Source organism: Lipotes vexillifer, unplaced genomic scaffold (genome assembly GCF_000442215.2).
Source record: "Lipotes vexillifer unplaced genomic scaffold, Lipotes_vexillifer_v1.1 scaffold1261, whole genome shotgun sequence".
Lineage (NCBI taxonomy): Eukaryota > Metazoa > Chordata > Mammalia > Artiodactyla > Lipotidae > Lipotes > Lipotes vexillifer.
The window spans coordinates 127,719-153,262 of NW_006796548.1; the positions used below are offsets into that span (position 1 = coordinate 127,719).

At 53.4% G+C, this 25,544-nt stretch overlaps 1 protein-coding gene and 1 pseudogene across 4 annotated transcripts in view; one reads left to right on the forward strand and one right to left on the reverse strand.

The window, feature by feature from the left end:
* LOC103078152 (methylosome protein 50 pseudogene) overlaps positions 1-95 on the reverse strand; it is a 1,049-nt pseudogene extending 954 nt beyond the window's left edge.
* The window catches only part of SERINC2 (serine incorporator 2), a 44,603-nt gene that overhangs the window by 17,753 nt on the left and 1,306 nt on the right, over positions 1-25,544 (forward strand). Inside the window, exons 2-11 of one of the 4 annotated variants that reach the window (XM_007468647.1) lie at positions 2,586-2,622; positions 6,452-6,502; positions 15,913-16,074; positions 16,789-16,979; positions 17,438-17,517; positions 17,903-18,040; positions 19,385-19,554; positions 21,508-21,598; positions 21,895-22,036; positions 24,324-24,539. In XM_007468647.1, coding sequence (XP_007468709.1) covers positions 6,452-6,502; positions 15,913-16,074; positions 16,789-16,979; positions 17,438-17,517; positions 17,903-18,040; positions 19,385-19,554; positions 21,508-21,598; positions 21,895-22,036; positions 24,324-24,539 — 1,241 coding nt within the window. In that variant the 5' untranslated portion in view covers positions 2,586-2,622. Of the gene's footprint in view, positions 1-2,585; positions 2,623-5,849; positions 5,900-6,451; positions 6,503-8,633; positions 8,808-10,670; positions 10,746-15,912; positions 16,075-16,788; positions 16,980-17,437; positions 17,518-17,902; positions 18,041-19,384; positions 19,555-21,507; positions 21,599-21,894; positions 22,037-24,323; positions 24,540-25,544 lie in introns of those variants that run through there. The other 3 variants (XM_007468646.1, XM_007468648.1, XM_007468649.1) reach the window with 3 other exon arrangements.

Here is a 25,544-nt window from a genome sequence, read left to right on the forward strand (position 1 = left end):
TGATGCTCCATACAGGTGGGCGCATTAGGGGGATGGTTCCACTCCCTGCTGCCAGGGGCACAAATTGGGGGTGAGGTTTCCTTCCAAATCTCCATGGTTCCAACTCCAACCTGGCCCCAAACTGGACGCCCGCCAGAGATTCAGCTCTGCCAGCCCCCATGTGGTCCCTCCTCAGGAAAACATCTTAATGGTCAGGAAAATGTTCATGGTGAAATAGTGCTGTTCATAGCAGCACTATGCACAGTAGCCAAGACATGGAAACAACCTAAATGTCCATCAACAGATGAATGAATAAAGAAGATGTGGTACATCTATACAATGGAATACTACTCAGCATGAAATAATGCCATTTGCAGCAACATGGATTCAACTAGAGATTATCGTACTAAGCAAAGGAGGTCAGAAAGAGAAAGACAAATACCATGTTATCACTTATATGTGGAATCTAAAATATGACACAAATGAACCTATCTATGAAACAGAAAGAGACTCACAGACATAGAGAACAGAATTGTGGTTGCCAAGGGGGAGGGGGGGTGGGGCAGGGATGGACTGGGAGTTTGCGAGTAGCAGATGCAAACTATTATATATAGAATAGATACACAACAAGGTCCTACTGTACAGCACAGGGAACTATATTCAATATCCTTTGATAAACTATAATGGAAAAGAATATGAAAAAGAATGTATATATATGTATAACTGAATCACTGCTGTACAGCAGAAATTAACACAACATTGTAAATCAACTATAATTCAATAAAAGAAATTTTTAAAAAAGAATAAGATATATTAAAGCATGTTGAGGGTGGGAAGTCACGGGTGATTTCTTTTTACTTTTTTAAAGCATTCTTGTATTTCCCCAATGCCCTGCCTGACGCAAAAATCTGGGGGATTAGATCCTGGGGTGAACCAGACAAATGAGGTCCCTGCTCTGATGGAACAGGTATATTTTATAACCAGGAGAAACAAAACCCAGAGTAAAGAAGTAATGTTATTGGGCTTTCCTGGTGGCGCAGCGGTTGGGAGTCTGCCTGCCGATGCAAGGGACACAGGTTCGTGCCCCGGTCTGGGAAGATCCCGCATGCCGCGGAGCGGCTGGACGTGTGAACCATGGCTGCTGAGCCTGCGCGTCCGGGGCCTGTGCTCCGCAACGGGAGAGGCCACAGCAGTGAGAGGCCCGCGTACCACAAAAAAAAAAAAAAAAAAAAAAAAAGAAGTAACGTTATTTTTTTAAAAGATTGAAGAAATTGCACTGGTACGTGTGCCAAAGAGCCAGCTGGAATCTGGAGTCCGGGTTAGGAGTTGGATGCAGCAGCTGTGCAGCCCGGGGTGAGAGCGGAGCTTGCTGGGGAAGGAACAGAAAGTCAGGGAGCACCTCTCAACACTCACCCATTGTGTGCATGGGTGTAAGTCCTTTCCCCTGTCTCAGCCTCAGTTTCCCCATCTGTTAAATAAGAGGAGACATTAGAGGTGTTTCTTGTTTTTTAAAAATTTATTTATTTATTCATTTATGGCTGCGTTGGGTCTTCATTGCTGCACGCGGGCTTTCTTTTTAGTTGCGATGAGCAGGGGCTACACTTCGTTGGGGTGCGCAGGCTTCTCATTGCTGTGGCTTCTCTTGTTGCGGAGCTCTAGGCATGCGGGCTTCTGTAGTTGCGGCAAGCAGGCTCAGTAGTTGTGGCATGTGGGCTCAGTAGTTGTGGCTCGTGGACTCTAGAGCACGGGCTCAGTAGTTGTGGTGCACAGGCTTAGTTCTCTGTGGCATGTGGGATCTTCCTGGACCAGGGCTCAAACCACTGCACCACCAGGGAAGTCCCTCCTTCCCTTTTAAGACTGAATAATATTCCACTGTATATATATAATCTATATGGTTATAAAGATATATATATATATATATATATATATATACGTTAGGTAGTTGTGAGTTTCCTTCAGCTCCAACATTGCAGGATTCTCAATTCCAAGTGGCTGTCCACCCTGGTGCTGATTGCTGCCTGGTGGGTTGGGGACCCTGGCTTCAAGCTGACTTTCCCTCCTGCTTGTGTCACCAGGCAGCCAGGGGAGGGCCCCGGGGAATGAAAGGCTTTGGCTAAATACCTGCCGCCTTCTCTCTGGAGCTTCAGGAGCCAGGTCAGGGCCTGGCGCAGGGCAGGGGAGGGGAGCTAATGATGGCCTGTCAGAGGCTTTGTCATCCAGATGAAACTGACCCTGCCCCAGGGCCCCTGCTCCCAGGCCGGCCTGATTAGAGTGAGCCCTATTCTTCCCCTCCTCGGGGCCAGGCCTGGCCTCAAAGCAGCCTCTGCATGCCCAACTGCTCTGGAACAGCTGCAGAGATAGGCCAGCTGAGGAATCTGGGGTAGCAGCTGCCAAAATGCCCTGGCTTTGGCGCCAGAACAACAGATACAAAGCATGGTGAAGCCAGCAGGCTTATGCAGTGGTTCTCATCTAGGGGTGACTAGTAATAACAACTACTGTTGCCTGAAGTTTTAATAGGTTCATCATGTACCAAGCACTGGACATGAATTATTTCATTTAATCTCACACAGCCCTAGGAGGTTGGTACTGTTAACCCCATTTTACAGAGGAGCAAGCTGAGGCTTGGGGAGCCTTACACAGCTGGTAAGCAGCCCAGGCTTGTTCGGTGATGAAGCCTGATCTCTTATCCCCTGGTTCTGCAATTGGGTGGAAATTTCTTTGGCGAGTTCCTTGGTGGAGGGCAGATGAGGGGGCTGAGTGGATGGAGATCTATTTACCTTCCCTGCACCAACAAAGGTCAGCAACTCTTGTAGCTGCTCGGGGCTCTGCTTCCAAACATGTGAAAGCCACTGCTGTAGTTCATCTCATTTGTTTTACAGGTGGAGAAACTGAGGCCCTGGGAGGGACAGGGAACTGTCCAGGTTCACTCCAACAGGGTCTATGGCAGAGCTGGAATTAGAACCTGAGTCCAGCCTCCCAGCCATGCTCTGTTTTTGGCGCCCACGTGACCTGCTGGATCTTGTATGTGACCCACACAGGCAGAAGGGCACTCTGGGGCCTCACCTGATGGGTCTGCTGGGCCTGGACCCCCACCCTTCCTTACAGAAGGAGGGAGATGCAGAGGTGGCCGGCATTGGTGCAGAGAATAGCATGCAGGCTGGAGCTCAGTTCTGATCCTGCTGCTACCTTGCTGTGTGGCCTGGGGTAGCTCTGCTCTCTTCAGGCCTCAGTTTCCCCTCTGTACAATGGGGGTTGCTGACACTTTGGACCAACAGGCACTGGGCAGGGGTGGAAGAGTGGTTAGTCAGGAGGGGAGGAAGGGAGTGTTTGGAGAGGAAGGGAGGAGCCACGGGGCCGCAGGACACCCTGCCTTGCCCCGCTGTCCTGGGGAAACACCCTAGGTTCCGCCGCCCCCACTCCACTGCTGGCTAGGGCACGCCGCTTGGCCTGAGAGCGTCCAAGCCTTGGATGAGAGAGTTCTTGGTCCCCAAGACTGCCATGGGGCCGGTGGCTTCCCTTCCTCAGCCCTAAGACATTCCCTCGCCCTGAGAACGGTGCTGGCCTCATGGGGACCTAGAGGAGGCTGAGTCCCTGGGTGGGCACACCCGTGGGCGTCAGCCTCACCCAGCCACGTGGGCTTGCATCCCCACAGTGCGTGTATGTGCAAACCCACACGCACGCCTCACACAGCAGGGACTCTCACAGGCCAAGAGAGGCCCAAACTAGTTCTTATTTTGAGGCTCCCAGTGAGTTATAAATGAAGGCATATATGCCGAAACAGTCTGGCCACAACTGTGGTGTGTTTTACACACTTTCATTTAATAAATTACCATCTTTGACATGCACACACACACACTCACAAATCCAATGCAACTGAGAGATTCATAAGATCGTTGCAGGAATTATAAATGATATGAGTTCACAGTGCTGTGTGGTCTGGTGACGGGATAGAGTTTAAAATGGTATGATGAGCGTCCTGTTCTTTCCGTCTTGCGCGTGATTACCCGGGACGAGACATCCAGCCTCCTCTGAGTGTACATTGTTTTCTAACATTTTATTATGAAAAATGTCAAGCATCCAGAAAGGTTGAAGCAATTGCACACTGAACACCCATATCCTTATCATCTGGAATCTATGAGGAACATCTTGCAGTATTTGCTTTAACTCATATCCATCCCTTTTTCCATTCTTCCATCCAAATCCATCCAAATTCATCCTTTCATCTCTCTATCCCTCCACCCGTCCACCTGTCTTTTGATGCATTTTTGAGGCTCACGAATGTGAGGACTCAGTCAAATGACATGCTTTTCCCTCCTCCTTCTCCCTGACAGTGACAGGCCTTGCTGCACTCACACTCACACTCACACACACACCCCTACATGTAAAACCCTCATCGGCACACACCTCACATGATTCACCCATGTTCTCCAATTCACGCATGTCCTCTCCTTACACATACTGACATGAATTCACATATGCAAACATCACACATAATCACCTGTGCGCACGCGCGCGCACACACACACACACACACACACACACACACACAGCCCACATGTGCATTTGTGGCAGACTTTTGATATCTGTAAAGGGAGCATCCAGAGACCTAGAATCCTCGGACCTGTGACCCTCGGGTAGTCTGTGCCCGGCCCTGGTTTACTACTCCAGCCCTCGCTTCTGGCAAGTGTCAGGGGCTCCCCTGAAGCTCCCCACCTGACATGTCTCACCTTTTCCACTTTTCCCACAGTCTTCTCCCTCACCTCCCAGCCACATCCCACAGAGAAAACCTCCCACAAAAGTTCCTTCTGGAGTGTTAACCACATCTGGGTACAAAGCCCACCACACTGCTGCTCCAGGAGGGCAGGGACAGTGTTGGCTTGTTCACACCACATCCCCGGCACATGGCACCCAGCAGGCCCTGTGGTCGGTTGAAAAAGGAACAAAAGCGGCAGAGCACTGCATCCCCTGGGCAGCCTCAGGGGCATATGTGTCACACCTGCTCACCGCCATGCACACACAACACATTCTGCATGCATCCGTGCTCACGTGTACATCGTGTGTGTGTCTGCGTCCATGCACACACCTGTCTGCCTGTCTCCATATTCTCCAGATGGAGTCAATTCCAGGACCTGAGTCATTTCCTAAAGCTTTGGTCGCCTAAGACCACTGTGAGCACATCTGCTGGAGTGTGAGGTCCAGATGTGGCCCCCCGACCATGCACTCCTGAGCTTGGCCCTGTGCATCTGCATGGCAGAGGTTAAGAGTACCAGCTCTGAGAATTCCCTGCTGGTCCAGTGGTTAGGACTCCACGCTTCCACTGCCGGGGCCCTGGTTCAATCCCTGGTCGGGAAACTAAGATCCTGCAAGCCGCATGGCGCGGCCAAAAAAACAACAAAAAAAAGAGTACCAGCTCTGGAGTCCGACAAAACCTGGGTTGCATCCTCGCTCTGCTTGTAATCACTTCACATGTTTCACGTATGACTCACGTGAATGCTGCTTCTTGGAGCATGGATTTCCTTCTGTTAAATGGGAAAATAGTTCCCATCTTAAAAGCATCTTACAGGAGATGCTCTTAGCAGGGTGCCTGGCATGTCGTAAGCACTTAAAAATGGTTGCTGTGGATATTAGTATTGTTGTTACTTCAGGCCTTTGCCTCAAACTCCCATGCACCGTTTGGGAGGGAGGGCAGCCTTGGTGGGGGGCTGTGTATGGGTGGATGGTGTCTCGTGAACGCCTCTCCCCAGAAGCTCCCCCAATCCCAAGCCCTTACTATCCCACATGCATATTCATAAGGGATAGCTTCAGCCCTGCTCTGTAAATGGGTCAGAAGCAGGAAGTGGAGGCCAGGGTAGAGAGCGAGGCCCAGGGGACAGGAGGCTCAAAGCCAGAGTGCATCTGAGTCCTCACGGACAGGAGGATGGTAAGAGGGATGGGCAAGGATGGGTGGGGGATACTGGGGGCCATGGGGGAGTTTGAGCAGGGGATTGTCCCCATATTACAGATTTGAAAACTGAGGCCCAATGAGATCAGATTAGAGAACCCTTGGGCTGAGTGGCCCAAGAAGCCAGGTCCTGCTTCCTTTGGGATATGGAGAGGTGAGCATCTGTCTGGGCTGGGTGATGGGCACAGGGGATGGACCAATTGACCCCTGTAGGTTTCTCTCAATGGGTGTAGTTTACATGGCATTACATGGTTGGAAGAGCTGTGGTGATCCTGAATCCCAACCCTCCACTGAGGCTCCAAGAGGATGGGTGACTTGCCAGGATCACACAGCTGCTGACAGTAATCTTGCCTTTGGAGATGTGAGAGATAGAATGATTCTGGTCCCTTGCAAGAGATTCAAGACTGGGAGAAAAGTGGGTGGGCTTGTCAGGATACCAAGGAAGGAAGTTTCTTTATCCACCTCCTCATTTCATCTCCTCACTACTCCCGTAAGACAGCTGGAGCAAAAACGATTATCTCCATTTTACAGATGAGAAGCATGAGGCTGAAAAAGGAGGAAGCACCAGGAGAAGGCTACAGAGTGAGTTGTCTGCAGGGGGTCTGCCCCTCTGTGCAGGGCGATGTGGGAATGTGAGAGCCCAGCTCACCTCCATCTTGGGCGGGGTGAGGCCAGGACAAGGCAGCACATCACCCTGCTCTGGAAAATTTCAATCTAAAAAATCAGAGGGGGCTGTTTCTCTACCCTTGCAGGTATATTAATCCCTCCCTCCTTTCAGATAATTGCCTGTTTCTTAGAATGCTTTCTGGATGCTTGGAACTGCTCTGTGAGGTTAAGTAAGATAACCACTCCCATTTCAGGGTAAGGGGTGGAAGTAAGAGAGGAGAAGTGATCTCCAGGGCGGCAGAGGGTGTGAGAGGCAGTGACAGAACAAGAGTCTCAGCGAAGTCGTGGGTGTTTTCTACTGGACCAGTTCATGGAAAGGGACGGGTTGAGGGATGGAAAATTCGGCTCTTGGGGCAGCAGTGTCAAGAGGAACTGACCCTGGGGTGGGTGGCCGTGAGAAGGGCTCACTTCAGACTGCTAGGTGACAGAATGAGGACACTGGCCTTGTGGTAAATGTTCAGGCATTCATTCATTCAGGAAGATCCACTGCCTTAGTGTGCCAGGCCCTGTGCTGTGCCCAGGGCAGGGGAGGGACCGGCCAGAGGTGAATCAGACAGTCCTTGGGTGGCTCAAAGTCTCCTGAGGGTCTCTGACTAGGACTGAAGACATTATTGGACAGAAAAAGAGGCTGACTGGGTATTGTCACCTCTGCTTTCAAACAGAGGCAGTGAGATGTCGGGGACAGGCCTTGGGTTCTGAGATCAGGGCCCGATTGGGTGGTCTTCTAGCTCTGCCCTTCTGAGCTGTGTGGCTTTGAGCAGCAATAATAACTAACCACAATAGTCATAGCTGATGTTTATTCAGTGCTCAGTTTACGTCTAGCACGTCACTTTACTTTGAACCTGTTTCCTCATCTGTAAAATGGAATGGAGTAGGAGTTAATCTGCTTCTCAGGGTTACTACAGGGCTTCAATGGGACCATGTAGGTGAAAGAGTTTGGTATAAGCTTGAGCTGTGTGGTAACTTTAGTTATTTGTGGGGCTGTAAAGGAGTCCCGTGTTGTAGAAACACAGGGAAGCAGGAGGATATTTATTCCTAATGGGGCCAGGTAGTGGTTTTGGGGGAAGGGTGGTTCTCTTCACCAAAAATATATGAGATTGTGAGCAAGGCTTTGAAGGGTAGAGAGGGGGATAAAGAGAAGAACTTTCCAGGGGGTGGGTATCCTGTGTGCAAAAGTGTGGAGGAGGGAAAGTGTAGGGTATGTTTGCGGAACAGTCCTGGTACAATGAATGGCTAAGCCTGGCGCCCCGTGAATCACCAAGGATGCAGTCAGCTTTGAGGCAAGCAGATTTCCTTCCCTAACATTATCCCATCTACGGCTGAGTGAGGAGCGGGCTGGAGGGTGAACCGAGAGTGATTACAGAGCCCTGCTTCTGGGTCTCTCCCACCTACCTCTAGGGGACGGTCTGGCAGGAATGTGACCCACCCACCCCTTCTGACCTCCTTAGCTGGGGGTCAGGTTCGGGCATCCCTGGAGCGATGAGCCGGGTGGCTCTGGGGAGCATGTGGCCCAAGACAGGAGTCAGTAGAGCTTAAAGAACAGGTGGATGGAGGGGAGGACAGACGAAAGAGGGGGAGGACAGACGAAAGAGTGCGAGGCGGGGTCTTAGGAGTAACAGGCACAGGGAGCTCACACTTGGCAAGCATCTCCTATGTGTTGTAACAGCCCTTTGAGGTAGGTATCCTCACTTTACAGATGGGGAAACTGAGGTTCAGAGAGGTGAAGTGACTTGCCCATTTCTTTGTCCAGTCATTCATCATTCAACGCTTATGTATTGGTCAGAGGCTCCGTGCCAAGCGCCGAGGTGTCAGGGGTGACCATCTTTTGGCTTCTGTCCCCTGCGGTGGGGGTCCGGGGGAAGTGTTGTGAGGTCGCATTGCGGCCTCGTCGGCACTCGAACCCAGGTCTCACTATTTCCAAACCATCACTTTGGATCCGGACACGAGCCCGGTTGCACGGCTTGCGCGGCCGCTGGAATCCCCGGTACCTCCACTTTCCCTAGGGTCCCACCTGCCGCACCTGGCCCAGGTGAGTCCCGGGAGGTCCCGAGCGCCGCCGGAAGGCGGCGAGCGGTTCCGGCAGGTAGGGCGGGGCTGAGGGCGGGGCCAGCCCGCGGCGCCAGGAGCCCGACCGGATTCTGCGCCCCTCTGCCCGCGCCCTGCGCCCAGCGCCGCCGCCGACATGGGGGCCTGTCTGGGCGCCTGCTCCCTGCTCAGCTGCGTGAGTCCCGCCCCCGGCGCCCGCCCCCGGCGCCTGCCCCTTCTTCGGCCTCGCGCTTTTGTCCTGTCTTCTTCCTCCAAATAGTTTCTTCTTTTTCCTTCCTCCAAACTTCTTTCTGGGCCCACACCCCGCCTCTTCGCCCCTCGGGTCGCCCTCTCACCGACTTCCCCCGCCCCCATCCCGGGCCCGCGGGCGGCGGGGACAGCTGGTGTCCGGGGATCGGGTTACCGCGGGGGCGGGGGTGGGGCGCGCTCGGGCGGGGGAGGGGATGTCCTGGGCGGGCGCCCCTCCAGGGAACTGGGGAGACTGAGGCCCAGAGCCCGGGGCGGGGGTGGGCGCTGCGGCCCCAGATGGCTCAGCTTGGAGTCGTCCTGGCTGTGCGCCTCTGGTCCCCCTCCCGGACTCTCTCTTTGTGTGGCCTGCCGGTCCCTGTCCCTCTCTGCCGTGTGTCCTTCTCTGTTTCTCTGGCAATCTGTCAGTTGGTCTTTCTGTCCCTACCCGTCTGCCTCAGTTTGTCCATTTGTACGTGTCTGATATCTGTCCGTTCGTTTGTCCGACTGTCTTTGTCCGTCTGAAGCCTCTCCATCTGTCATTGTCTGTCTAGACGGCTCCGTGTCTGTCCGCCGGGGTCTGTCTGCCCGTTCAGTCTGTCAGTCTCTCTGTGTCTTGTCTCTGCTTCGTTCAGTCTGGCTCAGGCTAATTCCTGGGCACTTCCCCAAGGAACCCCAGACGCTAGCCCTCTGGGCCCCAGAGCCGAAGTTGGGGGAGGGGAGGAGGCCTCCTTTGCTTTTCTAAGCCGGTCTTGAGTGAGGGGTGCGGGTTACCACAGCCATCGGCCCAGCTCTGGGTGGGAAACCCAGGAACTGAGGGAGGTTGGGGTGTGTGGGGGAGGGATTACCTGGTCGTCTGCTCGGGGACCTGGGGAGCAGCCAGCAGAGGGGAGGAGCGTCCGCCAGACCCCGGCTGGGAGCCCCCTTCTCTTTTCTCCTTTCCCAGCCCCCTCTCCCTTCCCTCTTCCCTTCATTAAATCTGAAGTTCATTCAGGCAGCCCCCTCCCCCTCTGCCTCACACAAAAGATGAGCAGAGAGGCAGGAGGGGGAGTTTCATGGCTGCTGAAATCCCAGTTTCCTTTGTCCCTGACTTGTGTGAGTGTGTTAGGATGGGGGTGTAGGGGTGGACAGCTGGGGGATCTAGAGATTTACTTTACAGCCATTTTTGGAGAATGATATCTGCACAGAGAGGCTACATAGTGGGTTCCTGGACTCTTGTCCTCCCTGGGCCTCTGTTTCCCCATCTGTGAAGGGTGTGTGTGTGTGTGTGTGTCTGTGTGTGTGTGTGTGTGCGCGCGCGCGCGCGCGCGCCTCTGTTTCCCGTCTGTGAAGGGTGTGTGTGTGTGTGTGTGCATGTGCGCGCGCCTGTTTCCCCATCTGTGAAGGGTGTGTGTGTGTGTGTGTGTGTGTGTGTGTGTGCGTGTGCGCGCGCCTCTGTTTCCCCATCTGTGAAGGGTGTGTGTGTGTGTGTGTGTGTGTGCGCGCGTGCGCGCGCACACGGGAAATCAAGAGCTGGTCCCTGAGATCCCTCCCTGCCCAGTGAAACCAAGGTTTGGGCTAGGGCTCTGGCCAGAAAGGGTTTGCTTCCTGATGGGGGAGGGAGAGTTTCCTTGGAATTGACCAGAATTCCATCAGGCTGGGCTATCCTGGGGGTGGGGGGAGTGTTGAAGGGAGAACTGCCGTTTCGCTGTGCCTCTGTCTCCCTGTCTACCTCCCTCATAATGCTGTTGGGAAGATTTAAAAGTGCCCCGCCCTGTTAGAGTAAGTGCTCCAAATAGGAGCTATTGTTATCATCATCTTAAAAAGTGGGGTGGAGAATTCCCTCTGGAGCCAGTTGCTGGTCTCTGAGTCAGACTCCTACAATGCTGAGTCAGAAGGCACCTGACAGGCCTGCTCCAACCCCCAGTTTACAGATGAGGAAGCTGCAGCCCAGAGAGGTTAGCTGACTTGCCTAAGGTTGCACAGTGAAAGGAGGAGGAACTGCACAGTCAGGATTAAAATCTGATTCCTGGTCCAGGCTTCTGCCCATACCTTCCCTCCCTTCACATCCTGGATGCTGAGGGATAGGGTTGGCCCAGAGTGGAATCGGGAGGTTCGCTTTGGAAGTATCTAATATCTGCGAGGGACCTGCCCCTCGGGTCAGTGGCCTCCCCTTGGTTTCTGACCTCTGACATTTACTGAGTACTTACTGCATGCCAGGTGCTGTGCTGAGCCCTTCACCCCTGCCATCTCGTTACGCACCCCACCCGCCAACCCCATGACATAGTTATCCTATTTTACAGATCATGATACGGACAATAGCTGCCGTTTACTGAGTGCTTGCTGTAGGCCCAGAGCTCACAGCCCAGAGCTGTCCAGTGGTAGCCCAGGCCCAGCAGTGTAGTGAGCACTTTGTATATACCCTTTCATTTAATCCTCACAACGACCCCAATGAAGCAGTGAATATTATCCCCATTTCACAGCTGAGGAAGCTGGATCAGAGAGGGAAGATGATTTCCCCACAGCCACACAGTATTAAGTGGTACAGTTGGGCACTACTGGATACCAATAACAACCTGTTTCAATGGACATTGCCCCACAGGAGTGAAGTTCTAAGGGGGGGTTGCCAGGCATCTTTAGAGGGAACATTTTGGCGTACATGGGTCGGTGGGGAAGACTTTTGTCCCTTCTGCCATGATGCATTTGCATCTGCCTCTTGGTCAGATGCAAATGTGTCACGGCAGGAAGGGGACAAAAGTTGCTCTCTTGGTCAGCATTTGGACTGGGCTGAAGGTGAGTCCTGGCTGGGAGGAGATGAGATGGGCCCACTAGGGATGGGAGTCACCAGCCAAGCCAGCACATGGTGAGTTGGATGGTCAGCAGATATTTAAGGAGGACCTTCTACAGTCGAGGGAGTGTGAAAGGCCTTTGGCTCAGACAGATTGGTCTTGGTCCTGGCTTGGCCTCTTGTCAGCGGCGTGACTGAGGACCTCTCTCCTTGTCTGTAAAGTGGAGAGAACAACGGCAACTGCCTCTCAGCATGTCAGGAGGGTTCAGTGAGACTTAGTTAGCATGAAGCTGGCGTGCGGGGGCTGCTCTGTAAGCTCCCGCCAGTGGTGAAGTGCTGGAGACCACTTTCGAGGAATGGGGAACCTGGTGAAACCCAGGGCTGTCTGATGGGCTCCAAGCCACCTCACTACCCTGCCCAGAGGCCCATTTTATGGCTGAGGAAACTGAGTCCCACTTGTCTAAGGTCATACTGCTAGCTGGTGGCAGAGTCAAGACAGGGCCCTCTCCTCTTCACACTACGTGGGGGAAGGAAGTATACTTTGAGTAGTCTTGGGCTGACCTCTTCTCTCCTGTGTTTGGTCTAGTGCTAGGGTGGCCAGTTATGGGGTGCCACGGAACCTCGCAGCGTAAAGACTCTCAGACCCCGGGCTCCTGAGTTCTGAGTTCTCCATTCTGAGAACCTGGCTGGTGCTAAGATTCCACCACTCTTATTTCTGGTGCTTTTCCATTGCTGCCTTTCCCCTGAGTGCATTTGTGGAGGGGGTGTTGTAATCTGAGTGTGGGAACAGTTTGTAGTCTGCCTTGGCCTTTCACATTGCATCACAAGCATAGCCTGTGTTGCTGTCAGTCTAGTGGCTTTCATCTTTCCTGCCTCTGTAACATTCCATGGAGTCAGTGGGCCACCACCCCCCTGGTGTTGGGCAATGAGGTCATCTGCAGTTTCCTGATAGTCTACTAAGCTCATACAACCTAAAGCTTCGTGCCTGATTTAGTTTTTTTCTGAATTTAAAATTTTTATTTTTTGATAATGAAAATCAACTTTATTGGGGTATAATTTATATTTAACTATATTTAGTTGTATATACCCATTTAAGTGTTACCAACACATCTGCTCCATTCAGCAGAGAGATCCCTCTTAGGGATCACGGTGTACCATGATGTACCACGATGTGATGATGGATATTTAGTTATTTTCAGCTTTCCCCTATTATTTTCCTCGTGTGAAGTGTCACAGTGGACTTCCCTGTGTACATGTGTGCGCACGTGTCTGCCTTTACTCCCGTGGGCTGGTATTTCTATAGGAAGAGGCTGTGGTAGGAGTGGTCCCCAGAGGTGGAGTGGGGATCAGAAGCTCCAGAAGCAGCAGGGGGCCGTGTGTATTGTTCTCTCCCTGACCTGGTCTCTCTGGCTACCAGCCAGGCCCTTGGAAATCCTGAGGTTTCAGGTATCAGGAATACCTGGATTCTGATCTCCAAAAACCGCAGTGAATTGAAAGGCCAGGCTCCCTGACTGCAGTGTGCAGCTTTTCTTGTGTCTCAAATGTCTCAAATTGAAATGGTATCAAGCCAGAGCCGGACCCTGACCTGGGTACTTGGCACTTGGTTCCTGAGATCAGTACCTGTTGGCCTCCCTTGGTTTTCTTGGGCACTGGAGGGATTGTTTTCATCACTGGGGTGTTTTGAAATTTAATGAGTCTGCCATCAGTGACTTAGCAGGCCCTGGTGCAGACAGACTTGACCTTGAATCCCAGCTCCTTAGGTCACTTGCTGTGTGACCTTGGCCGCATCACCTCTCTGAGTCTCAGTTCCCCACTTGTAAATGGTAAGTTACAACACACTTCATAGTGTCCGTGAGGCTTAATCTAGACAAAGCCCTTATCATAGTGTCTGGGACAAGTAACTCGTCATAAAGGGAAGCTATTACTGTTATTACTTGAATCTCAGCACAGCTGTTGACTTACTGTGTGACTTCTGGCAAGTTTCTTAATCTCTCTGATCTCAGAATGCTCTTTATGGTTTACAAAACACTTCTTCTGGCATTTGCTTATCTCCTCACTGCCCCCCCCCCCACCTCCTCCAAGGTAGCCATGAACAGGAGTCAGGATTGGGGTGGGGTTTGCAAGATACAAACAGAAATTGCTGGATGATTTGGACCGTGAGGGAGAATTTCATTCGTCATTCACTTAGCAACTGTGCTGTTACTTGGCTTTGTGGGTGAGAGAGATGGGTAAGAAGGAGCATTCTCAGGGGCATTTCCAGTCTGGGGGAGAGGTGTGGGGGATACGGGAGGGCAGCTGCTCCTCAAGCAGAGTGTGCTCTACCCCTTGTGACCAGTCCAGAAAGCAGGGGGTGGGGCCTCAGAGGAGCAAGGGGTCCTTTTCAGCCTGCTCTCCACAAAGCTGGTCACTCAGCATAAGGCTGTTCCTGTCCCTCCGGCTTTGAGAGGTGATGCCCAATGGCAATGGATGCCCATTGCTCGTGGGATGAACACGAGGATCCTGCACATGGCTGCCAGGCTCTGCCAGCCTGGCCGACCTCACCACTCGCTTGCTTATGAAGCTTTGGCCGTAGGGACTTCTTTGCATTCCTCCAACGCTCAGCTCCTGTCCGCCCCAGAGCTGCCTCAGGCTCTGTTCCCTCTGTCTGGAACACTCTTCCTTCCCCTTGGTCAGGAGAGTGAATCCTCATTGTTCAGCTCTCAGCTTAAGTGTCAGTTCTTCCAGGAAGTAACCCACTACCCCCAATCTAAACTAGGCCCCCGCCGGTCACTCTCATGGCAGCACGTATGTTTTGTTCTTCACACTTAGCGCGACGGGTGTACTGACCTGCTGAGTATCTTTCCTGCCCTTGGAAGCTCCAGGTGGCAGAGCCTGTGTCTTTCTTGCACTCCAGACTCTTAAATACCTGAATGAGGAGTCAGGGCTGTTTGGGGGAAGAGAAACAGTGAACCAGACGTATCTGGATGTGGGCCCACGTCCTCCAAGGCTGGGCTGTAGAGCTGGCTCCCAAGGGATGAGTCTACAGCTACGAGAGGTGTGGCATCACCAGCCCCTAAGTGATTTCAGCCAGCCCTAGGGAGGGCACAGGAGCCGGAGACAGAAAGGGTTGGACGCCTCTGCTGTCCCAAACCGGTGCAGCCCCAGAGCGGGAAGTCACAGCCACTCATATTCTTCATTCCATTCATTCGACAGATGTTGATTTATCAGCACTTGCTCTTTTTGAGGTCTTAACATACGTCTGGTACGATGCCAGACACTTTACATTTGTTCAGCAGATGGTCACTGAGCTCCCGATGATGTGCCAGGCACAGTTCCCACCTCTGGGAGTACCATGGTGAACAAAACAGACAAAACCCCTTGCCCTGGTGGAGCTTGCACGCTAGCAATGAGAGGCAGGCAACACGAGTAAACTATGAAGCCAATCGGGTGGTAGTAAGTCCTACAGAGAAAAATAAAGCAGGGGAGGGAGAAAGGGAGCCCGAGTGAGTTACAGTTTGTTTTGGTCGTGCTGCGAGGCTTGCGGGATCTTAGTTCCCCGACCAGGGATTGAACCCGGGCCGTCGGCAGTGAAAGCACGGAGTCCTAACCACTGGACCGCCAGGGAATTCCCAGGGAGTTACAATTTAAAATCCCTACAGGACTTCCCTGGCGGTCCAGTGGTTAAGACTCTGCGCTTCCACTGCAGGGGGTGCGGGTTAGATCCCTGGTCGGGAACTAAGATCCTGCGTGCTGCGCAGCGCAGCCAAAACAATAAAAATTAAAAAATAAAATAAAATCCCTACAGTATTTCATTCTTAGAACTGCTATGTGAGAAGCAGGTACTGTTACGATTCCCATTATATGGAAGAGGAAACTGAGGTTCAGAGAGCTTGAGTGAGATGTATAAGGTCACATAGCTAATCAGTGAAAGAGCTGGCTTTCTGGATTTTTTTTTTCCACTCTGCCTCCTCCTAAATAAGAAACACTGTGACCCCAGCTCTCTCGCCAAAGCCACATTAACACCTGAGATAGATCCAGGTTTGAATCTGGGTTCCGTTGCTTACTGGCTGTGTGTCCTTGTGGGACCCAGCCTCTTCCAGCCTTGGTTTCCTTGGCCTCTCCCTTGGGCTTGAAAGTTAGATGGAGTGACATCTGGGGAAGAGGTGTCCCTTTGTGGTGTGGCACAGGGAGTCTCTGCGTAGGTTTGGAGATATTGAGCGGGCAGCGGGCAGTGGGTGGATGCTGCGTGCTTGGGCGGGGAAGGGGAGAGGAGACCAGAGAGTAAGGAGCCATCCTGGCCTCCCCGCAGGCGTCCTGCCTCTGCGGCTCTGCCCCCTGCATCCTGTGCAGCTGCTGCCCCTGCAGCCACAGCTCCACACTGAGCCGCCTCATCTTCACGGCCTTTCTCTTCCTGGGGGTGCTGGTGTCCGTCATCATGCTGAGTCCCAGTGTGGAGAGCCAGCTCTACAAGGTGAGCCACCTGTGGGACCTGGCCTCTGGCAAAGGCTCAGCTACGAGGGGGCCCAGGCTTGGGGGCCCAGCTGATCAAGAGGTGGGCAGGAGTGCCAGTGCACCGATGATCCAAGCTTGACGATGGAGGGTCATTTCTTCGTATTGGGAGGAGGGTTTGAGCCTTATTGTTTCTCATAAGCCTTGGTCCCCTTGGGAAGTCTCGTGAATCATTATCGCCATCCCCGCCAGACACCGGCCCAGGGTAAGCTCTCCCCACTTTAATGCATGAGCCCAGTTTGAGGGTCCTAAGTCTTCCCTTCATCTCAGTGTTTCATAGCCAGTGGGATAGTTAGGCCAGAGGTTCTGACATACTAGTGTATACAGAGCGTGAATTCCCTGGGAAGTGTGCTAGTCATGCAGAATCTCAGACCCTGCCTTAGAGACTCTAGTTCTGTAGGAGAGGGAAGCCTCCGGGGATTCTGATGTAGCTGGTGGGTGGAGAGCACTTTGGGAAATCCTGCCCTGGACCGTGCCATGCCTTCCATTTGTCCCTGGGGGGGCTCACTCATAGGGCTTCAGCCTCAGAGGTGGGTGGGAATGGAGATGGGCCATGGGTGGAAGTGGGAGGCTCGGGTGGCCCTCCTGGGAGAGCCTCCTGCCTGGCGGCCTGGGCAGAGTCAGCCCGGGTTCTGGGTGGGGTGGGGTCTTCCAGCTGCTCTGTCTGTCTCCACAGCTGCCCTGGGTGTGTGAGGAGGTGGCCGGGTCCCCCGTCGTCCTGCAGGGCCCCATCGACTGTGGCTCCCTGCTCGGCCACCGTGCCGTCTACCGTATGTGCTTCGCTATGGCAGCTTTCTTCTTCCTTTTCTCCCTGCTCATGATCTGCGTGCGCAGCAGCCGGGACCCCAGGGCTGCCATCCAGAATGGGTGAGGAGGGGTCCCACCCGCACCCTGGGCCCCTCCCGCTGTGGTTTTCCCTATCCTCTGCCTGTCTCCTGCAATCTCCAGACCCTAATCCTCAGACTCAGGAGCCGCTGAAGCCAGGAGGGCACAGCACAGAGGTCAGCTCATCTAGTAGTTCCCCTTTCTCAGATGAGGAAATAAAGCTCAGGAAAGGCAACAGCATCCCTAAGGCCACACACCAATTTAGAGACACAGTTGGGGTTAGAACCCAGGTGACCATCCTCACCCATCATTGGTCCTTCCCTCTGCCCCTCGGGGCTTTTTCTAGGGCCAGGACAGATGTTCTGTGCCTGTCAGACCATCAGGAAGTCTCTCTCACCTCTCCCAGTACCTGCTCTTCAGGGTTGGGGTTCTGGGGGTCCAGCCTTTTTCTCTCCCCCTACTCAGCTTTCTTATCTGTCCTCCCCCTCTCCCCACCATAGGTTTTGGTTCTTTAAATTCCTGGTTTTCGTGGGCATCACCGTGGGCGCCTTCTACATCCCTGACGGCTCCTTCTCCAACAGTAGGTGGCCCTGGTGGGGAGGGATGGGTGCTACCAAGGATGAGCGTGCTGGGGGCTCCTTTGCACACAGACCCCAGACTACTGGCTGGGTCCTTGCCTCCCACCCAGGAGCATAGGACTCTGGTGCTTGGCCACATGGCCTTTGGGCAACTCGGGGTTGGGGGGAACCCCCTTTGACCCTGACCCACACCCTGACACAAGGCATCTCTGTGCGTGGCCAGGGGCTCCTGAGGGCGGGGACTTTGCTGCTTCTCAGTGTCCCCAGTGCAGGGTGTGGCGCAAATGACTGTGGAATGTATAAAAGTGAGCGTGAGAAGAGACCCAGACCCAGGGGCTGCTGCGCCATGGCTGGACCCCCTTGCCTCCCTCCCCTCTGCCTGCCTAGTCTGGTTCTACTTCGGTGTCGTGGGCTCCTTCGTCTTCCTCCTCATCCAGCTGTTGCTGCTCATCGACTTTGCGCACTCCTGGAACCAGCGGTGGCTGAACAAGGCTGAGAAGAGCGACTCCCGCGCCTGGTATGCAGGTCAGTGCCACCCAACGGCCTCGCGAGGGGGCTGGGCTACCTGAGGAGTTGGGGCGGGGGTGTGGTCCCTGAAGCTGGACGACGGCCTGGAGGGCATCTCGAGCTGCCTTCTAAGGGCAGGAACTGAGCCGTCTGTGTCACGTGGAGGGAAGGGTGTGTGGCAGGGCCCCACTGACCCGGGGTGGCTGAGGTGGGGTCAGATGAGAGCTGCACTGGAGAGTTCAGAGGGATATGGTTGAGTGAGCCCTGCAGAGCGAGCCACGAATGGCACCTGGTCATTGAAACCCCAGTGGCAGAACGGGTCCCTTTTCAGTTCTTCTGAATTGATCAAGAAGAAAGGCACTCTTCAGGGTTGATTTGATTTTCACACCTCCCTGATCACCAGGCATCTAGTTCACTTTTTGAGCGATTGTTCTCTATTCATTGTCTTTTTTGGGGGGCTGCGTTGGGTCTTTGTTGCTGCGCGCGGGCTTTCTCTAGTTGCGGCGAGTGGGGGCTACTCTTCGTTGCAGTGTGTGGGCTTCTCATGATGTGGCTTCTCTTGTTGCGGAACACGGGCTCTAGGCGTGCAGGCTTCAGTAGTTGTGGTGCACGGGCGCAGTAGTTGTGGCTCGCGGACTCTAGAGCACAGGCTCAGTAGTTGTGGCGCACGGACTTAGTTGCTCCACAGCATGTGGGATCTTCCCAGACCAGGGATTGAACCCGTGTCCCCTGCACTGGCAGGTGGATTCTTAACAACTGCACCACCAGGGAAGTCCCCTCTATTCATTGTCTTTATTTTTATGGTGACCTTTTTTGCGGCAAGTGAATCATTTTAGTTCAGGGTGGGGCAGGAGCTCACAAAGCCTGGTTGAGGGACGGAAGTTTTTTTGTTTTTAATAAATTTATTTATTTTAATTCTTTTTGGCCGTGTTGGGTCTTCATTGCTGCACGTGGGCTTTCTCTAGCTGCGGTGAGTGGCGGCTGCTCTTCATTGCGGTGTGTGGGCTTCTCACTGTGGTGGCTTCTCTTGTTGCGGAGCACGGGCTCTAGGCGCGCGGGCTTCAGTAGTTGTGGTGCACGGGCTCAGTAGTTGTGGCTCGCGGACTCTAGAGCGCAGGCTCATAGTTGTGGCGCACGGGCTTAGTTGCATGTGGGATCTTCCCGGACCAGGGCTCGGACCGTGTCCCCTGCATTAGCAGGCGGATTCTTAACCACTGCGCCACCAGGGAAGCCCCCGGGGACTGAAGTTTAGTAGACACTCCTTGGAGGAGGAAGTTGGGGCCCGAGACCCAGTGCACTGCTCGACAAGGGATGGGGGTCCTTGCACCGCCTGACCCACCTGCCGCTGCCCCTCCCTCCCAGGCCTCTTCTTCCTCACCCTCCTCTTCTATGCGCTGTCAGTCGTGGCCGTGGCACTACTGTTCATCTACTACACCCAGCCTGGCGCCTGCTACGAGGGCAAGGTCTTCATCAGCCTCAACCTCATTTTCTGTTTCTGCGTATCCATAGTCGCTGTCCTACCCAAGGTCCAGGTGAGCCTGCCTGTCTCTGCCCAGCCTGAAACCAGGCTCCTTGGTGTGTGGGACTTCTTGTAGGAACCTTGGGGTCCTGGGGCCAGGGCTGTCAGTCACAGAGGCTTGGGCCAAGAGTGTGGGCTCCCAAGTCAGCCTCCCTGGGTCAGAGTCTTGACTCTCGCATTTATATGCTGGCTGTCTTTGGGAAAGTGCCTTAACCTCTCTGTGCCTTTTCTGTCTCAAATGTAAAATGGGAATAATAACACTATTTGGAGTTATTCTCAAGATTGAGACCATGTTTTTTTTTTGTTTTTTTTTGTTTTTGTTTTTGTACGCGGGCCTCTCACTGTTGTGGCCTCTCCCGTTGCGGAGCACAGGCTCAGCGGCCATGGCTCACGGGCCCAGCCGCTGCGCGGCATGTGGGATCTTCCCGGGCCGGGGCACGAACCCGTGTCCCCTGCATCGGCAGGCGGACTCTCAACCACTGCGCCACCAGGGAAGCCCCTGAGACCATGTTTATGAACACTTAGAACAGTGCCTGGCATATAGATATTAGAACAGTGAACACTTAGAACAGTGCCTGGCATATCCATCAGACACTGGCTATTGTTATCATTATTTTGATGTCATCATTGTTTTCATGCAAATCAGGAGAACATTAGGAAGGGTCACTGAGTGATGATTCCTAGACCCCTCAAGAAGTGGTGTTAGAAGGTGCAATTCCACAGTTTCCAATCCCAGACCATCTGGGATGATGGGTGGGAGCTCCCAAGGTAATCACTTGTTCTTCAGAAGGGAAGCCTTCTGAGTCCAGTGGTATTTCAGTTTGGGATATCAGCCCACCAGGTGTTTCAGAGGTAGCTTAGATAGTCTTTGGGGGTCCTTAGCAGAAAGGTTGGGAATCTCCCTTCTGGCCAGAGCTTCCATTTCCCAGTAAGAAAACGGAAGCCCAGAGAGGGTGATGCCTCTGTTCCAGGTCACACAGCAATCAGTATTCATTCAGCAAATAACCTCTTGAGCATCCACTGTGTACCAGGCACTCTTCTAGATGTTGGGGATACAGCTGTGAGGAAGAGGAGGAATAATAATAGCTAACAGTTAATGACATCTGTCATGTTATTTAGTCCTTGCACCATCATCATCCCCCCTTTCTAGAGGAGGAAACAGAGGCTTAAAGGAGTAAAGAGACTTGCCTAAGGTCACACGGCTAGTAAGGGGTGGAGCTGGGATTTGAACCCAGGCAGACTGGCTCCAGAGGACTGTGCTCCTAATCATAGAGTTCAGATTCATATTTTCAAGTGTGTCTGTGCAGTGAGGAGTGGGAAAGAACAACCGATAGGAGACGAGGCCACAGGTGAAGTAATTTTGGAGAATAAATGCCGTGTGGAAAAGAAAAGAGGGTGTATGGGCTGAAAGGGAGGGGGGCAGGCAGGGCTGGGGTCTGCTGCAGTCAGGATTTTCAGAGCCTCTTGGGGGTCCTGTTTGAGCTGAAGCCTGAATATAAAGACACTGCTGGTGCAGAGATATGGGGGAGGAAGATGTCAGGGAGAGGGCAGGGCGAGTGCAAAGACCCTGAGGTTGGAGAGGATTTGGCAGGTTCCACGGACAGAGAGGTGGCCACCATGTTTGGGGAGTAGTCAGCAGGGAGGGCTGTCGGATGAAGCTGTAGGTGGGGTAAACGAAGGAGGGTTTTAATTCAGAATGTGAAGAAATGCTGCCCTTGAAGGATTCTCAGCTGGGGAACAAGTCGGGTAATCTGTTAAGAGAAAAAAATTAGGACTCTACCTTTGGGTGGGCGAGGTGGCAGTGGGTGGCCCGGGTGGTATGTTTTCCCGAAGGGTGTGGGGTGGGATGGCCCTAGGGTGGTGGGGGTTTCTGAGGTCCCCCGGTCGGGCGTGGCTGGGCTGGGTGGGGGTGGGGTGGGGTGTACCCAGGTTTGGCAGGAGTCACACTGTGGGCTACTCTTGCCAGGATGCCCAGCCCAACTCGGGTCTGCTGCAGGCCTCGGTCATCACGCTCTACACCATGTTTGTCACCTGGTTGGCCTTATCCAATGTCCCCGGTGAGTAGAGGCCTGGGTTCCAGGTGGCCTGGTCTTCCTCCTGGGCTGGGGACCCTCAAAGATGACGGGGACCTTCCCAGCCCATTCCAAGACTTAGTCCTTCAGGGAGGTGGGAGGACCCCATCTGTTTCTGGAGCTGTCTCTGTTGTTTTGTCTGCTGCGTGCTGTCACTGGGACTTGAGTGGTTGGTTGTGTGTCTGTCTGTCCCTTGGCTGTCCATCTGAGCCCATCCTCTGGGCTCCCTGGCTACAGACCTGGCCTGCATGGGCTGAGGGTGATCATGCTCCCATCCCCAGACCAGAAATGCAACCCCAACCTGCTGACCCTCTTTGGCAATGGGACGGTCCTGGCAGGCCCCGAGGGCTACGAGACCCAGTGGTGGGATGCACCGAGCATCGTGGGTCTCATCGTCTTCATCCTGTGCACCCTCTTCATCAGGTAGGGTCGGGGGCTGGTTTCTGGGAAGGAATCATGATTGGGAGCCCTGAGGCACAAGTGACGGATGTGGGAGGATGTGGGAGCTGGGACACCAAGCTGGAAGGCACGCTCAGCAGGCAGCACATCCAGCCCCTGCACTGTGCTGGTGGGGAAACTGAGCCCCTCAGAGGGCACAGAGTGACTGGGCAGCGGAGGCGGGGCTGAACCCTGCCTCCTGGCCCAAGGCCTTTCCTGAGCCCGGGTTGCCATGTGCCCAGCTCAGCCGGGAGCAGGCAGCTGTGGTGCCAGGGCCAGAGCCTGGACTGGGGCCAGCGGGTCCAGGCTCTATCACTCACACCTGTGTGTGGCCGCTTCACCTTTCCAAGCTTCAGCTTCCTTTTCAGTTAAAGGATGATAACCTCTAATGCCCAGGGTGGCTTGTGACCCCACAGTGTCCCTTGAGAAAAAACAGCTCATTCTTAAGATCACATGTGCTCTTAAGAGCACATTCTTTAAGGGGGTGTCTTAGCAAGTGCTTATCAGTGTGGACTTGAGCCAGATTGCGTTCAGTTGAGCCTGGCACCTTGGGCAAGTCTTTCAACCTTTCTGTGCTTCAGTTTCCTTATCTGTAAAATAGGAATAAAAATACTACTTACTGCATTGGATTGTTGAAGAGTTATGATGAGTTAATATGTACAAGGCACTTAGAAAAGAACTTGGCAAGTAGTAGGTGCCAAATAAGTGTTTGCTATTATTGCAAAGAACTATTAATATTTGCACAGCTGGATGGCTGTGAGTGGCTGTTTTGTGTCACCAGATGGTAATATCAAGTATACTTATTGTTGACACTGGCAGACTCAGGTATTGCCTCCCTGCGGCCCGGCATTTCTCCAGGTGCCACTTTGTGTGTCTGCACCTCTGCCCTGATCTTTTCTCCTCCAGTCACCCTTCCTGGGCAGTGCCCGTTCGCCTGTAAGCAGCACACCTGCTTCTAGGCTACTGGGCTAGAACATTTTGAGGCTGTTTCACATTTCGTTTTGTTTTCACCTTTTTCAAAACATTTTCTCCTAGTTGAATTGGGGCAGTTCACAAACACCTCTCTTCTTTGTCCTCTCCTTTGATTTCTTTTCCAACCCGGAAGGGCCCATGTCACCTCCATCTTACAGATGAGGAGACTGAGACTTGGTGAGGAGCAGCCACTTGTCCGAGGCCATGAGCTCACAGTGGCCGTGGTGCTGGAGCTCACTTCCCTGCCCCCAGGCTCTATCCCTCCCCATCCCCAACGTGGGTGCAGAGCTGTGCTTCCTGATGCTTCTCATACACCTCCCTGGCCTTCAGTCACTGGGCTGCACCTCGGAGAGCCCACAGATCCCATCTGTTCTTAGCACAGTTCTTAAAACCCAGGAAGCAAAGAAGCTTAAACAGCCACGAGGGCAGGGACCACTGATCATGGCTCTTGCCCCCAGCTAGATGGCCCAGATCTAGGCTCATGTGCACTAGATATCAGCACAGTATTTGGTGATTGGGGTCAAGTGAAGCTCAGCAAGGGGTGATTTTTCAATTTGATGGAATGGGCTGGAATCCAGGCCTTTGTTCACTTTTTTCAGGATACAAGTTGTATCTTCAAAATTGTATATGTGTCTCAAACTATTAAATGTAGTTAAAAACATCAAGACCTCATTGTAGAAAAGCAATGACAGAAATCATTACTATTATTCTCTCTTTATTATAAACATAGAGAAAGGGGAGGCAGTGGGTAATACTACTTAGCTAAAATGAATAAGAGGTAAACAAATGTACCAGCAAATGAGCATTATTATGAACATTTTTAATGAATGTAGTACCTGGTATGATCCTTTGCAGTACTAAGTTCTCAACACGTGTTTGTGGAGATGGCAAATAAACAACCAGAATAACAGGCGCCGTTTATTTGGTTTGTACTCTGTGCCAGGCACAGTGCTAGGGGCTTCAAACACCATTACTCCATTTAATCCTCCCAGCAACCCTATAAGGGAGGCACTATTATCTCTGAATTTACAGACAAGGAATCAGAGGCTCAGAGAGGTTAAGTGTCTTGCCCAAGGTCACACAGGGAGCAGGGGTAGAGTTGAGAGTCAAGGCAGTTTGTTAACTCCAGGGCCCAGGGCCTAACCTCCAGGCCACCGGCTCCCGAGGCTCTGGGACCCTGGTGCCCATGGTCATCATGGCCAATGCCGTGGTGTGTGAGGCCCCCTGGCGCTGCCCACCCACCCACCTCAGTGGTGACGGCCTGACAGCCACACGCACATCCTCCCCCCGCCTCCCCCAGTCTGCGCTCCTCGGACCACCGGCAGGTAAACAGCCTGATGCAGACGGAGGAGTGCCCACCTGTGCTGGAGGCCACGCAGCAGCAGCAGGTGGCGGTCTGCGAGGGCCGGGCCTTCGACAATGAGCAGGACAGCGTCACCTACAGCTACTCCTTCTTCCACTTCTGCCTGGTGCTCGCCTCTCTGCATGTCATGATGACGCTCACCAACTGGTACAGGTGCATGGACGGAGCCGCAGTGTCCGCAGTGCGCGTGCCACTTCCCTTCCCCTCCAGCCCTGCGCTGGGGTTTAAGACTTGGGCATGGAGGTGTCCCTCTAGGACCCTCCAGGGAGCCTGCCTCATCTGTGCCCCAGTTTCCCTGCCAGTGCCTAGTCCACTCAGTAGCTGGTACCTTCGCTAAGTGCTGAGAAGTGGGGATCACGGGAGGTGAGGCTGGGCCTGTGCAGGGCAGACCAGGTTTACAGATCAGGAGTGGTGATTTGGGTTATGGGGTCGGATTTGGGATTCATGGTTTGAGGGTTAGGAGTAGGGTGTGGGGTCAGAATCAAAGTCACAGGGTCAAGAATAGGAGTCCTGAAGTCGAGAGTTGGGATTGGGGCCATATAAAGTAACAAATTTGGTCATTTGGTTAAAATTGGGGTTACAAGTCCAGAAAGCCAGGATTGAAGTGACCAGGTCAAGGAGCTAAGATCAGAGTAACTAGGTTAGCGGCCAGAACTGGGGTCACAGGGCCAAGGGTCAAAATTGAGGTCAGAGATATCAGAACTGTGGTCATAGGGTCAGGGGTGGGGGGTTATGGGATTGAAGGTCAGAGTCAATGTTAGAGGTCAGGACTAAAGTCAGGAGCTTCTGGGTCCCAAAGTCAGGGACCAGGAGTGCGGTCACAGAATCAGGATCACAAGGTTAGCGACCAGAATCAGGTCACAATATTATGCCTAGGACTTGGGTCAAGGTTGGAATTGAGGTCAGGGTCAGGTCTATGGTACGAGGCCATGAGCTCTATGTAGGGTCTTAAGGCCAAGTGTCAAAAATATCAGAGGGCTTCCCTGGTGGCGCAGTGGTTGCGAGTCCTCCTGCTGATGCAGGGGACACGGGTTCGTGCCCTGGTCCGGGAGGATCCCACGTGCCGCGGAGCGGCTGGGCCCGTGAGCCATGGCCGCTGTGCCTGCGCGTCCAGAGCCTGTGCTCCGCAACGGGAGAGGCCGCGACAGTGAGAGGCCC